Consider the following 12,809-nt stretch of genomic DNA (forward strand, 5'->3'; position numbering starts at 1 on the left):
TAGAAGCCATAAATTTGCCTCTTAGTCATGATTTGTATTGTGTTTATCCTACAAAACGTAAAATGTTTTCCTGAGATTAGCTTCAGTGGAAAGATGCCTATCCTCTTCAGCCCAGTGCTCTTTAGGAGCTACAGAAGAGGACACAGGGGGACAATAGGGTTTTAATGATCCAAAGGAGTTCCAGCTGGCTTAAGTTTATTTATCAGCATGACTTCAGTATGAGGTTATGGTAAGAGTTAGTGTAAAAGTCCAGCTCAGGCCATTAGAATTGCATTTACAAGTGTGTGAATGATCAGATCCTGTGTCCGCTGAGCTTCTCAGATAGTTACAGTCATTAGTGGTGAGTGTGGGAGTTTGTGTCATGTAATGTATGAGCTTTAGGCTATGTCTGTTTGTGTGAGATTTTTTTCAGGCCACTGTGTGCTGGTGTTTAATGAGGACATGTTAATGCAGTCACGGGTTGTGTGTATATGTGTGACATGGTGAGATGTTAATAAGGGAAAGAATGGCCTCATCATTCTTAACAGTTAGAAGGAACAGAGGAAAGTACCCTGACATCACACCATTACTCAGATCTGGTTTTACAGATGTATGCAGGGGTGTGTGCAGGACTGAAATTTTGGAACCCAAATACATCCCAACATTTGGCATATCCCGAACCACATCATCAAGTTTTGAGTTCGAACCCAACCCAAGTCAAACAACATTTTGTCGGAAACTGACCTAAGCCTGACCCTGGCTCGACAAAATTCTGTCCAAACCTGACCCCAGCTCTACACAAGCCCAACAAAATTCTGTCCAAACCTGACCCCAGCTCTACACAAGCCCAACAAAATTCTGACCAAACCTGACCCCAGCTCTACACAAGCCCAACAAAATTCTGTCCAAACCTGACCCCAGCTCTACACAAGCCCAACAAAATTCTGTCCAAACCTGACTCCAGCTCTACACAAGCCCAACAAAATTCTGTCCAAACCTGACCCCAGCTCTACACAAGCCCAACAAAATTCTGTCCAAACCTGACTCCAGCTCTACACAAGCCCAACAAAATTCTGTCCAAACCTGACTCCAGCTCTACACAAGCCCAACAAAATTCTGTCCAAACCTGACCCCAGCTCATCATAAGCCCAACAAAATTCTGTCCAAACCTGACCCAAGCGCTACACAAGCCCAACAAAATTCTGTCCAAACCTGACCCAAGCGCTACATAAGCCCAACAAAATTCTGTCCAAACCTGACCCCAGCTCTACACAAGCCCAACAAAATTCTGTCCAAACCTGACCCCAGCTCTACACAAGCCCAACAAAATTCTGTCCAAACCTGACCCCAGCTCTACACAAGCCCAACAAAATTCTGTCCAAACCTGACCCAAGCGCTACACAAGCCCCACAAAATTCTGTCCAAACCTGACCCAAGCGCTACACAAGCCCAACAAAATTCTGTCCAAACCTGACCCAAGCGCTACACAAGCCCAACAAAATTCTGTCCAAACCTGACCCAAGCGCTACACAAGCCCAACAAAATTCTGTCCAAACCTGACCCAAGCGCTACATAAGCCCAACAAAATTCTGTCCAAACCTGACCCCAGCTCTACACAAGCCCAACAAAATTCTGTCCAAACCTGACCCCAGCTCTACACAAGCCCAACAAAATTCTGTCCAAACCTGACCCCAGCTCTACACAAGCCCAACAAAATTCTGTCCAAACCTGACCCCAGCTCTACACAAGCCCAACAAAATTCTGTCCAAACCTGACCCAAGCGCTACACAAGCCCAACAAAATTCTGTCCAAACCTGACCCAAGCGCTACACAAGCCCAACAAAATTCTGTCCAAACCTGACCCAAGCGCTACACAAGCCCAACAAAATTCTGTCCAAACCTGACCCCAGCTCTACACAAGCCCAACAAAATTCTGTCCAAACCTGACCCCAGCTCTACATAAGCCCAACAAAATTCTGTCCAAACCTGACCCAAGCGCTACACAAGCCCAACAAAATTCTGTCCAAACCTGACCAAAGTGCTACATAAGCCCAACAAAATTCTGTCCAAACCTGACCCCAGCTCTACATAAGCCCAACAAAATTCTGTCCAAACCTGACCCCAGCGCTACACAAGCCCAACAAAATTCTGTCCAAACCTGACCCCAGCTCTACACAAGCCCAACAAAATTCTGTCCAAACCTGACCCCAGCTCTACATAAGCCCAACAAAATTCTGTCCAAACTTGACCCAAGCGCTACACAAGCCCAACAAAATTCTGTCCAAACCTGACCAAAGTGCTACATAAGCCCAACAAAATTCTGTCCAAACCTGACCCAAGCGCTACACAAGCCCAACAAAATTCTGTCCAAACCTGACCCAAGCGCTACACAAGCCCAACAAAATTCTGTCCAAACCTGACCCAAGCGCTACATAAGCCCAACAAAATTCTGTCCAAACCTGACCCAAGCGCTACACAAGCCCAACAAAATTCTGTCCAAACCTGACCCAAGCGCTACATAAGCCCAACAAAATTCTGTCCAAACCTGACCCCAGCTCTACATAAGCCCAACAAAGTTCTGTCCAAACCTGACCCAAGCGCTACACAAGCCCAACAAAATTCTGTCCAAAACTGACCCCAGCTCTACATAAGCCCAACAAAATTCTGTCCAAACCTGACCCAAGCGCTACACAAGCCCAACAAAATTCTGTCCAAACCTGACCCCAGCTCTACACAAGCCCAACAAAATTCTGTCCAAACCTGACCCCAGCTCTACATAAGCCCAACAAAATTCTGTCCAAACCTGACCCCAGCTCTACACAAGCCCAACAAAATTCTGTCCAAACCTGACCCCAGCTCTACACAAGCCCAACAAAATTCTGTCCAAACCTGACCCCAGCTCTACATAAGCCCAACAAAATTCTGTCCAAACCTGACCCCAGCTCTACACAAGCCCAACAAAATTCTGTCCAAACCTGACCCCAGCTCTACACAAGCCCAACAAAATTCTGTCCAAACCTGACCCAAGCGCTACACAAGCCCAACAAAATTCTGTCCAAACCTGACCCAAGCGCTACACAAGCCCAACAAAATTCTGTCCAAACCTGACCCCAGCTCTACACAAGCCCAACAAAATTCTGTCCAAACCTGACCCCAGCTCTACACAAGCCCAACAAAATTCTGTCCAAACCTGACCCAAGCGCTACACAAGCCCAACAAAATTCTGTCCAAACCTGACCCAAGCGCTACACAAGCCCAACAAAATTCTGTCCAAACCTGACCCCAGCTCTACACAAGCCCAACAAAATTCTGTCCAAACCTGACCCAAGCGCTACACAAGCCCAACAAAATTCTGTCCAAACCTGACCCAAGCGCTACACAAGCCCAACAAAATTCTGTCCAAACCTGACCCAAGCTCTACACAAGCCCAACAAAATTCTGTCCAAACCTGACCCCAGCTCTACACAAGCCCAACAAAATTCTGTCCAAACCTGACCCAAGCGCTACACAAGCCCAACAAAATTCTGTCCAAACCTGACCCAAGCGCTACACAAGCCCAACAAAATTCTGTCCAAACCTGACCCCAGCTCTACACAAGCCCAACAAAATTCTGTCCAAACCTGACCCCAGCTCTACATAAGCCCAACAAAATTCTGTCCAAACCTGACCCCAGCTCTACACAAGCCCAACAAAATTCTGTCCAAACCTGACCCCAGCTCTACACAAGCCCAACAAAATTCTGTCCAAACCTGACCCAAGCGCTACACAAGCCCAACAAAATTCTGTCCAAACCTGACCCAAGCGCTACACAAGCCCAACAAAATTCTGTCCAAACCTGACCCCAGCTCTACACAAGCCCAACAAAATTCTGTCCAAACCTGACCCCAGCTCTACACAAGCCCAACAAAATTCTGTCCAAACCTGACCCAAGCGCTACATAAGCCCAACAAAATTCTGTCCAAACCTGACCCAAACTCTACACAAGCCCAACAAAATTCTGTCCAAACCTGACCCCAGCGCTACACAAGCCCAACAAAATTCTGTCCAAACCTGACCCCAGCTCTACACAACCCCAACAAAATTCTGTCCAAACCTGACCCAAGCGCTACACAAGCCCAACAAAATTCTGTCCAAACCTTACCCAAGCGCTACACAAGCCCAACAAAATTCTGTCCAAACCTGACCCCAGCTCTACACAAGCCCAACAAAATTCTGTCCAAACCTGACCCCAGCTCTACATAAGCCCAACAAAATTCTGTCCAAACCTGACCAAAGTTCTACATAAGCCCAACAAAATTCTGTCCAAACCTGACCCCAGCTCTACACAAGCCCAACAAAATTCTGTCCAAACCTGACTCCAGCTCTACACAAGCCCAACAAAATTCTGTCCAAACCTGACCCAAGCGCTACACAAGCCCAACAAAATTCTGTCCAAACCTGACCCCAGCTCTACACAAGCCCAACAAAATTCTGTCCAAACCTGACCCCAGCTCTACACAAGCCCAACAAAATTCTGTCCAAACCTGACCCCAGCTCTACACAAGCCCAACAAAATTCTGTCTAAACCTGACCCAAGCGCTACACAAGCCCAACAAAATTCTGTCCAAACCTGACCCCAGCTCTACACAAGCCCAACAAAATTCTGTCCAAACCTGACCAAAGTTCTACCTAAGCCCAACAAAATTCTGTCCAAACCCAGTTCAAGTTCTACATAAGCCCAACAAAATTCAGTCCAAGCCTGACCTGACCTCAAACACATTATCAAGTGTTGAGTCCAAATCTCAAACAGGAATTTTGTAAAAAATTGAACCAAACCAACCCATCACCACCCAAAGTGCTGAATAAAGCCTGACAGAATAACATTTAAATTAGTTAAAGAACAGCTGTCATTTTCACGGATAAATTCCATAAAAATAATACAAAATAATATTGTACCATTGCCTTTCCATAATGTGCAGCTTTTTTTTTACAAGCGCAGGCTTTGTGGACTCTGGTGCTAAATTCACGAGTTGGTAACTCTTTTTTTAAGGTAGAGAAAGTAGGGAGGAAAAGTAAAGAGTAATTGCAGCTGGAAAAAAACGGGGTAACGAAATCCGAACCTCATCTGAGCCCACCACATATTTGAGAAATGATTTACAAACCTGACTGAACGTGACCCTGAAACTGATGTGATTAGTTGGGACCCATCAGGTTCAGGCAGATATTTCAGACTCTAGTATGTGTATGTATGTCTGTCTGGCCTGTTGAGTTGCTGTCTCTCTATCACTTATTGTCTCCAGGACAAGACCTAATTAATTTACCTCCCTGCTCTTCCCGCACATTTCTTTCATAGTAACTGTTACAAGGCTGGACGAGCTTTAAAGAACTTTGAAATAAATCCCATTCAAGCTTATGAGGAAGTGATCCTTATCATCTTTCTTCAGAGTCGCTACATAACATTGAGCCTTCTGAACATTCCACACAACAATAGCTATGAAAGGACACATTTATGGATAAGGTATGGATAGGTCAGTTGTATGTCAGTTGTCCCAGCCTTCTGCTCTCTTGAACACCATTGATTACTCAGCGTTTGGATGACTATATGGCAGCTTGTTCCTAAATCTCATTATATTTGGGTGGAGTGGACTGGGGACAGATTTCTGACCGCAGCTCTAATTGGACATGGAAGAACAGTCTGTGTAGAATGAGTGTCCTGCTCAGTTTAAAAGAAAAGGCTTGATGTGGTCAGAGTTAACTACTCTGACCACACTCAGCTACACACTCACTCTCTCCCTCACTCTCTCTGTCACCCACTCAATCACACACTCACTCTCTCTGTGCACTTACTGAGCCATTTTCTCTCTCTCTTCATTACATGGATTCAACAAGGTGCTGGAAACATTGCCTAGAGATTCTAGTGTATGTTAATATGGTTGCACCACATAATTGCTGCAGATTTGTCAGCTGGACATTCATGCTGTGAATCTCCTGTTTTACTGCATCCCAGAGGATTCTGACCTGGTGACTAGAGAGGCCAGTGAAGTATGCCTAATTCATTGTCATGCTCACAGAGCCAGGTTAAGATGACTTGTTCTTTGTGACAAAGTGAATTATTATGCTGAAAGTAGCCATTAGACGATGGATTAATTGTGACCATTGAATGGTTATATACCGATGCTCAGCTGGTATTAGGAGACCCAGTATGTGCTGAGATAACATTCCCCTACACCACTGCACCACCACCACCAGCTTGAACTGTTGATCCAAGGCAGGTTGGATCTACGGATTTACACTGTTTACACCAAATTCTGCTGATTCGTCAAACCAGGTGACGTTTTCTTCAAGTGCCTAGTTTTAGTAAGCCTGGGCCCGCCATAGATAGCCTCAGATTCCTGTTCTTGGCTGAGAGGAGTGGAACCCAGTGTGATCCCATCTGCCTCAAATGAATGTGTTGCTTTCAGACATGATTCACCATTCTCCTCCGGGCATCAACAAAGTTTCCACACAGACTCTAAAGCCTGTGTGTCAAACACAGGGCCCGTGGGCCTGTGGCACAGTCCTATTTCGCCTGCAAAATTATTTGAACTTTGTGTTCTTATTAGCCCGTTTCACCCTGGGATGCACTACAGTCCCCAGCATGCAGTGCAGCATAGTATGCGTTTTGACCCCCTCCCCTAACAACAATTTATGGCCTAGCAGTTACACAAAACAGAAAAGATGCCTGGTGTCTAGTTCAAGCAAATATGCAGTTTTTTCTGAAATTATGATGTTTGATGTGAAGATAACTGAAGCTCTTGAATGTGTCTACGTGATTTTATTCTCTGCACTGCTGACACATGATCAGCTGATTTGGTACTTGCATTGCATCCTAATAAAGTATCCAGTGACATATCTATATAAACTGTATGATTTAATTTACCATTTCTCTCTCTCTCTCTCTCTCTCTGTCTCTCTCTCTCTCTCTCTCTCTCTCTCTCTCTCTCTCTCTCTCTCTCTCTGTCTCTCTCTGTCTCTCTCTCTCTCTCTCTCTCTCTCTCTCTCTCTATCTCTCTCTCTCGCTCTCACTCTTTCCCTCTTTCCCTTTCGCTCTCTCTCTCTCTCTCTCTCTCTCTCTCTCTCTCTCTCTCTCTCTCTCTCTCTCTGTCTCTCTCTCTCTCTCGCTCTCACTCTTTCCCTCTTTCCCTTTCGCTCTCTCTCTCTCTCACTCTGTTCTCTTTCCCTTTCTCTCTCTTTCTCTCTCTCTCTCTCTCTCTGTCCCTGTAGATGTGTCTGAACCGCCAGTGTCAGAACGTCAGTGTGTTCGGGGTCCACGAGTGTTCAGCAAAGTGCAGCGGACGAGGGGTAAGATGGGTTTTTTTTTTAATTCTGCTCCACAAACATGCTGATTTCCCCTCATTTACATGGTGTCAGTTATTGCAACTTCTCAGTCCAGGTGCTGGCCAACCACAGTCCTGAACGGTTCAGTGTTCATCCTGCGCTTACACACCTGATTCTGCTCATTAACCTGAAGAGAGTTAAAGCTTTGTATTTCCAGGTTCTCAGTCCAGTCCTTAAAGGTCCCAGTCAGGCTGTACTTTTGCAAATTCCAAAAATAAGTTTAAAAATGTTTTAAAAATAATACATACAACCCTAGTTAGAGCTGAATATATCATGAATACAAAAATAGAACATGCATTATGACGTATGAGGCTGAAGTTTTAGCTACATTATTAATCAAATCTGGACTTCTTAGGTATGCATGGTAGTGTTACTGCTAGACATTAGAAAATGCCTATTAAAGTTTTATAGTATAGTGAACTTTTATTCAAGTAGTTTATTCAGTGTCCTACTCACTGCTCTCTCTCTCTTTCTCTTTTTGTCTCCTTTCTATCTCCCTCTCTCAGACTCTGTTTCATTCTCTAGCCCTTTCTCTGTCTCTCTCCTTTTCTTGGTCTCTTTCCGTCTATTTCTCTATCTATTTCCTTCTCTAACCCTTTGTGTTCTCTCTTTTTGTTTTTCTGTCTCCTGCTTTCTGCATCCATGTCTCTCTCCCGCTCTCTCTCTTTTCCACTGAGCCTATAGTTCTATAATATAGTCTCCATGTGTGAGTTGCCTCTCTAATGCAACAGTACCCTGCTATCAATCTCCCAGCCTTCTCAACACCTCAATCAATTCACGGTAATAGCTTCATTCTGGTCCGTCTTAAACAGCCATTCATCTTAGTCTGAGTGCGAGCCAGTTGTCCTTGTGTGGCCACAAAGCTGAAATGTATGGGTGGGCTTGGCTTGGTGGGAGAAAAGCCAGTCGGTCTGTGTGCATTTCATCAGTGGGACAGGCAGGTTTGAAATGTGTAGATTGGAAGAGGCACTTCAGAAATTAGAGCACTGCTCTCGTCACAGCTGTGCTCTCCGTCCTAGTGAAGGTGATGATTTCTGAAAGTGGCGTAAGCGCTGATGCAGGATTCCTTCAATATTTCCCCATAGCGTGAAACAAGACCTGCCTCTGCAGTGTGAAATTGAAAATGTGGAAATTATGTTATGCTCCTCGTTCCCAAACAAACACTGAAAAATCTCTCTGATTTGTTTCTCCGTCGCATTTCAGCTGTCACTGACTTCTCCAAAATGTGTCCCATGGTGATGTGTTGATGCTATAACACTAAGCTGGTTAGATCTGTGCTCGTTTTGTAGGTTCACAGTGAACCGGTGCTGAAAACTCTCAGTGCTTCCATGATACATATTCACCACACTGCTTTTCTTTAATACAGTTCAGGTGCTTTGTTACAAAGAATAAACCAGCCCCAGCCATTTAGGGGATTGTGATGATATCCCTGTCCAAAAAACAACGACATATATTTCCATTTTTTCCCATTTTTGGGTATTTTACATCATTTGAACACAGCAGTTGTTTTACATGTGTGTAAATGTGTGAAACTTTCATGATAATTAGACCAATAGAAATGCTCTAGAAATACTTGGAATTAAATCTCATTATATTAACCTACGCTACAAATAAAGCCCATTTTTTGCCTTCTCCTGTACCATTACTAATTTGTAGACACTTTTTTTTTGGTCAGCAACGATAAATATTGAACTGTCCATGGATAATGTTTACAGATCTTTGGCAAAAGTCCTAATGAATTATTGTATTGACAATGTTCTCAGGTTATGTCAAAATATGTAAATAGGATCGTACAGTTAATGTTAGAGAATATTTATTTTATTTGTGTGTGAATGGTCACATTATAAAAACATATTCCCATTCCAACCTGCCTAGCTACAACAACAAAGTAGTGGAGCATTTTAATCTGGAAACTTAATGAACTTAGTTATGTAGCCACTCTAAACAAACATTGTAGCTGTCCGTTTGATTAATTTACGTATATTAACAAAACCTGATCTATGCACTACAGTTTCTCATTAGGTTGAGCGGGATTTTAACTGTCACCATTGGTCCCTCCCAGTCTTCCATGTGATTTTGTTTACCTCTGGTCTTGTCCATGTGCTGCCTTGTTTTGATTCTTCCCTGTTCTGCCCCTTGTTTCTAGACTCCGCCCTTGATTGTTCTCACCTGTGTCTTGTTAACCCTCTTTGTTCTTGTATTTAAGCCCTATGTTTTCCCTTGTTAGTTGCTGGTGTTTGTATGGTGTTGTTTCTTCTGGCCTTGGTTGTTTGTCTAGTCTGTGTTCCTTTTTGTAAAGTCTGTCCCTCGATCTCTCCGTGTTGGCCCTTTGACCCTAGACTGTTTAGACCCTGATTATGGATCTGCCCCTTATAAATCACACGTTTCTCAGCGTATGCGTCCGCCTCATCATCGCTCCCCCGTGTTACATTACCAAATTTCTGCTTAATATATCAACCACAAGGCATATATTCGCATGTATTGAAACATTCCACAACTGTTCAATATATTTAGCACATATATTGCACTTTTTTATAAGAGCAAATAAAAGTATGTACGTGTGCTTTTCTTCCATTTTTGCTCTTCTCCTCAGTGGATGATGTGGCAGCGTATTCATCCATCAGAAAAATATGCCTCGTTAGCAAAAAAGCCACTGCCTCTGCTTTTGCGGTTGCATCCTTTATGAAACGTCTTTGGCAACATGTTCACGTTAAGGCGCTCATGTTTCATGGTAGCAAAGGATTATATACATACTTACTTGTGAATGCAAGCGGAACGGCCACGTTTCACAGTCCATTTTTTAAAACATCAAATCTACTTTTTACTGGATTGTTGGCTTGGTTTCTACGTCAACTTCTACCTGAATAGTGATGTCAGTATTCGAATACTGACACCTTGAATGATTAACAAAGTGCTTGACTATCAGTGTGCACAGTGTCAAAATCAACCGTACTGTTTAGATTCAGGAGCACACTGGTTCTTAGCAATAGCAAAAAAAAAAGAAAAAAAAGCTGGCAGACATTGGAAACCACAGCATTGATTAGCATTTTCAGTCATGAAGAAAAACTGCTGTACAGATCAAGAACACTATCCAGGACGTAGGAGTAAATGACTGAAAAGTTACCCTCAGTATTAAAATACTGGTCATTCTGAGATTCAGCACTTTGAGCTCATAGTCCGTGTTTCATTCCAAACCCAGCGCTCGGAGCCAAAGCTATAACAAAAAAATCTGAACATAAATTTTAAGAAACTGTTCATGTTTTCTCTGTGATGGACTGGTGACCTGTCCAGGGTGCTTCCTGCCTTCCGCCCAGTGACCGCTTAGGATAGGCCCCAGCACCCCCTGTGACAATATATAATATATAATAGATAATGTGTGTGTGTGTGTGTGTGTGTGTGTGTGTATCCATGTTGTACACTTGGATGTATACTAAGGTAGACAACTCATGGAAAAAGGAAGAGAGAGAGAATGATAGAGAGAAGTTCCATGAATGAACTCTCCAGTTCAAGATCGTGTTTTGTCAAGCTGCACATCTGCTTCCTATCACTTTCTGGGGAGGGAGAGAGAGAAAGAAGGAGAGAGAGGGAGAGACAGACAGAAGGAGAGAGAGAAAAAAGAGGGAGAGAGAGAGGAGAGAAAGAGAGGGAGAAAGAAAGATAGAGAGAAAGGGGGGAAGAAAGAGGGGGAGAGAGATGGGGAGAGAGCGAGGGAGAGAGAAAGAAAGACAGAGAGAGAGGGGGGAAGAGAGAGGGGGGAGAGAGAGAAAGAAAGAGAGAGGGAGAGACAGACAGAGGGAGAAAGAAAGAGGGAGAGAGAGAGGGGGAGGGAGAGAGGGGGAGAGAGAAAGAAAGAGAGAGAGGGAGAGAGAGGGGGGGAAGAGGGAGAGAGAGAAAGAGAGAGGGGGGGAGAAAGAAAGAGGGAGACAGAGAGAAAGAAAGATAGAGGGGGAAGAGAAAGAGGGAGACAGAGAGAAAGAAAGATAGAGAGAGAGGGGGAAGAGAAAGGGAGAGAGAAAGAAAGAGAGTGAGGGATAGGGAGAGAGAGGGGGAGAGAGAGAAAGAAAGATAGAGAGAGGGGGGAGAAAGAGAGGGAGAGGGGAGAGAGAGAAGGGAGGGAGAGAGACAGGGAGAGAGAGAAAGAAAAATAGAGAGAGAGGGAGAGAGACAGCAGGGAGAGAGAGAGGGAGAGAGAGAGGGAGAGAGAGAGAGGGGGGAGAAAGAGAGAGGGAGAGGGGAGAGAGAGAAGGGAGGGAGAGAGACAGGGAGAGAGAGAAAGAAAAATAGAGAGAGGGGGGAGAGAGAGAGCGGGGAGAGAGAGAGAAAGAGCGAGGGAGAGGGAGAGAGAGAGAGGGAAGGAGAGAGGGAGAAAGAAAGATAGAGAGAGAGGGAGAGACAGACAGAAGGAGAGGGAGAGGGAGAGAGAAAGAAAGATAGAGAGAGGGGGGAGAAAGAGAGAGGGAGAGGGGAGAGAGAGAAGGGAGGGAGAGAGACAGGGAGAGAGAGAAAGAAAAATAGAGAGAGGGGGAGAGAGAGAGCGGGGAGAGAGAGAGAAAGAGCGAGGGAGAGGGAGAGAGAGAGAGAGGGAAGGAGAGAGGGAGAAAGATAGAGAGAGAGGGAGAGACAGACAGAAGGAGAGGGAGAGAGAAAGAAAGATACAGAGGGAGACAGAGAGAAAGAAAGATACAGAGGGAGACAGAGAGAAAGAAAGACAGAGAGAGGGAGAGAGATGGGGAAGAGAACGAGGGAGAGAGAAAGAAAGAAGCAGGAGAGAAGTGGGAGACAGATAGAAGGAGAGAGAGAGGGAGAGAGAGAAAGGGAGGGGGAGAGAGAGAGAGCTAGAGAGAGGAGAAGAGGGAGGGACAGAACGAGAGAGAGAAAGGGAGATAGAGGGAGAGAGAGAAAGAAAGAGATACAGAGGGAGAGAGAGAGGGGGAGAGTGAGTGAGGTAGAGGGAGATAGAGAGGGGGAGAGAGAGAGAGAAAGATATAAAGGGAGAGGGGAAGAGAGAAGAAGAGATAGAAAGAAAGAAAGATAGAGAGAGAGGGAGAGAGAAAAAGGGAGGGGGGAGAGAGAGAGCTAGAGAGGAGAAGAGGGAGGGGGGCAGACAGAATGAGAGAGAAAGGGAGAGAGAGAAAGAAAGATAGAGGGAGATAGAGGCAGAGAGAGAGAGGGAAAGAGGGGGGAGAGAGTGAGGGAGAGGGAGAGAAAGAGAGAGAGAGAAAGAGGGAGAGAGGGGGAGAGAGAGAAAGATAGAAAGGGAGAGGGGAAGAGAGAAGAAGAGATAGAAAGAAAGATAGAGGGAGAGAGAGGGGGAGAGACAGACAGAAGGAGAGAGAGAGAGTGAGAGAGAAAGAAAGATACAGAGGGGGAGAGAGTGAGGGAGAGAGAGAGAGAAAGAGGGAGAGAGAGAGGGAGAGACAGACAGAAGCAGAGAGAGAGGGGGAGGGAGAGAGAAAGATAGAGAGGGAGAGAGA

General features: G+C 44.9%; 1 protein-coding gene across 1 annotated transcript in view; it reads left to right on the forward strand.

The window, feature by feature from the left end:
• Window positions 1-12,809, forward strand: part of LOC108429440 (disintegrin and metalloproteinase domain-containing protein 12) — a 179,802-nt gene that overhangs the window by 144,363 nt on the left and 22,630 nt on the right. Inside the window, exon 17 of the mRNA XM_017701167.2 lies at window positions 7,222-7,299. Within this exon, the coding sequence (XP_017556656.1) occupies window positions 7,222-7,299 (78 nt within the window). The remainder of the gene's footprint in view (window positions 1-7,221; window positions 7,300-12,809) is intronic.

Source organism: Pygocentrus nattereri, chromosome 13, assembly GCF_015220715.1.
Source record: "Pygocentrus nattereri isolate fPygNat1 chromosome 13, fPygNat1.pri, whole genome shotgun sequence".
NCBI lineage: Eukaryota > Metazoa > Chordata > Actinopteri > Characiformes > Serrasalmidae > Pygocentrus > Pygocentrus nattereri.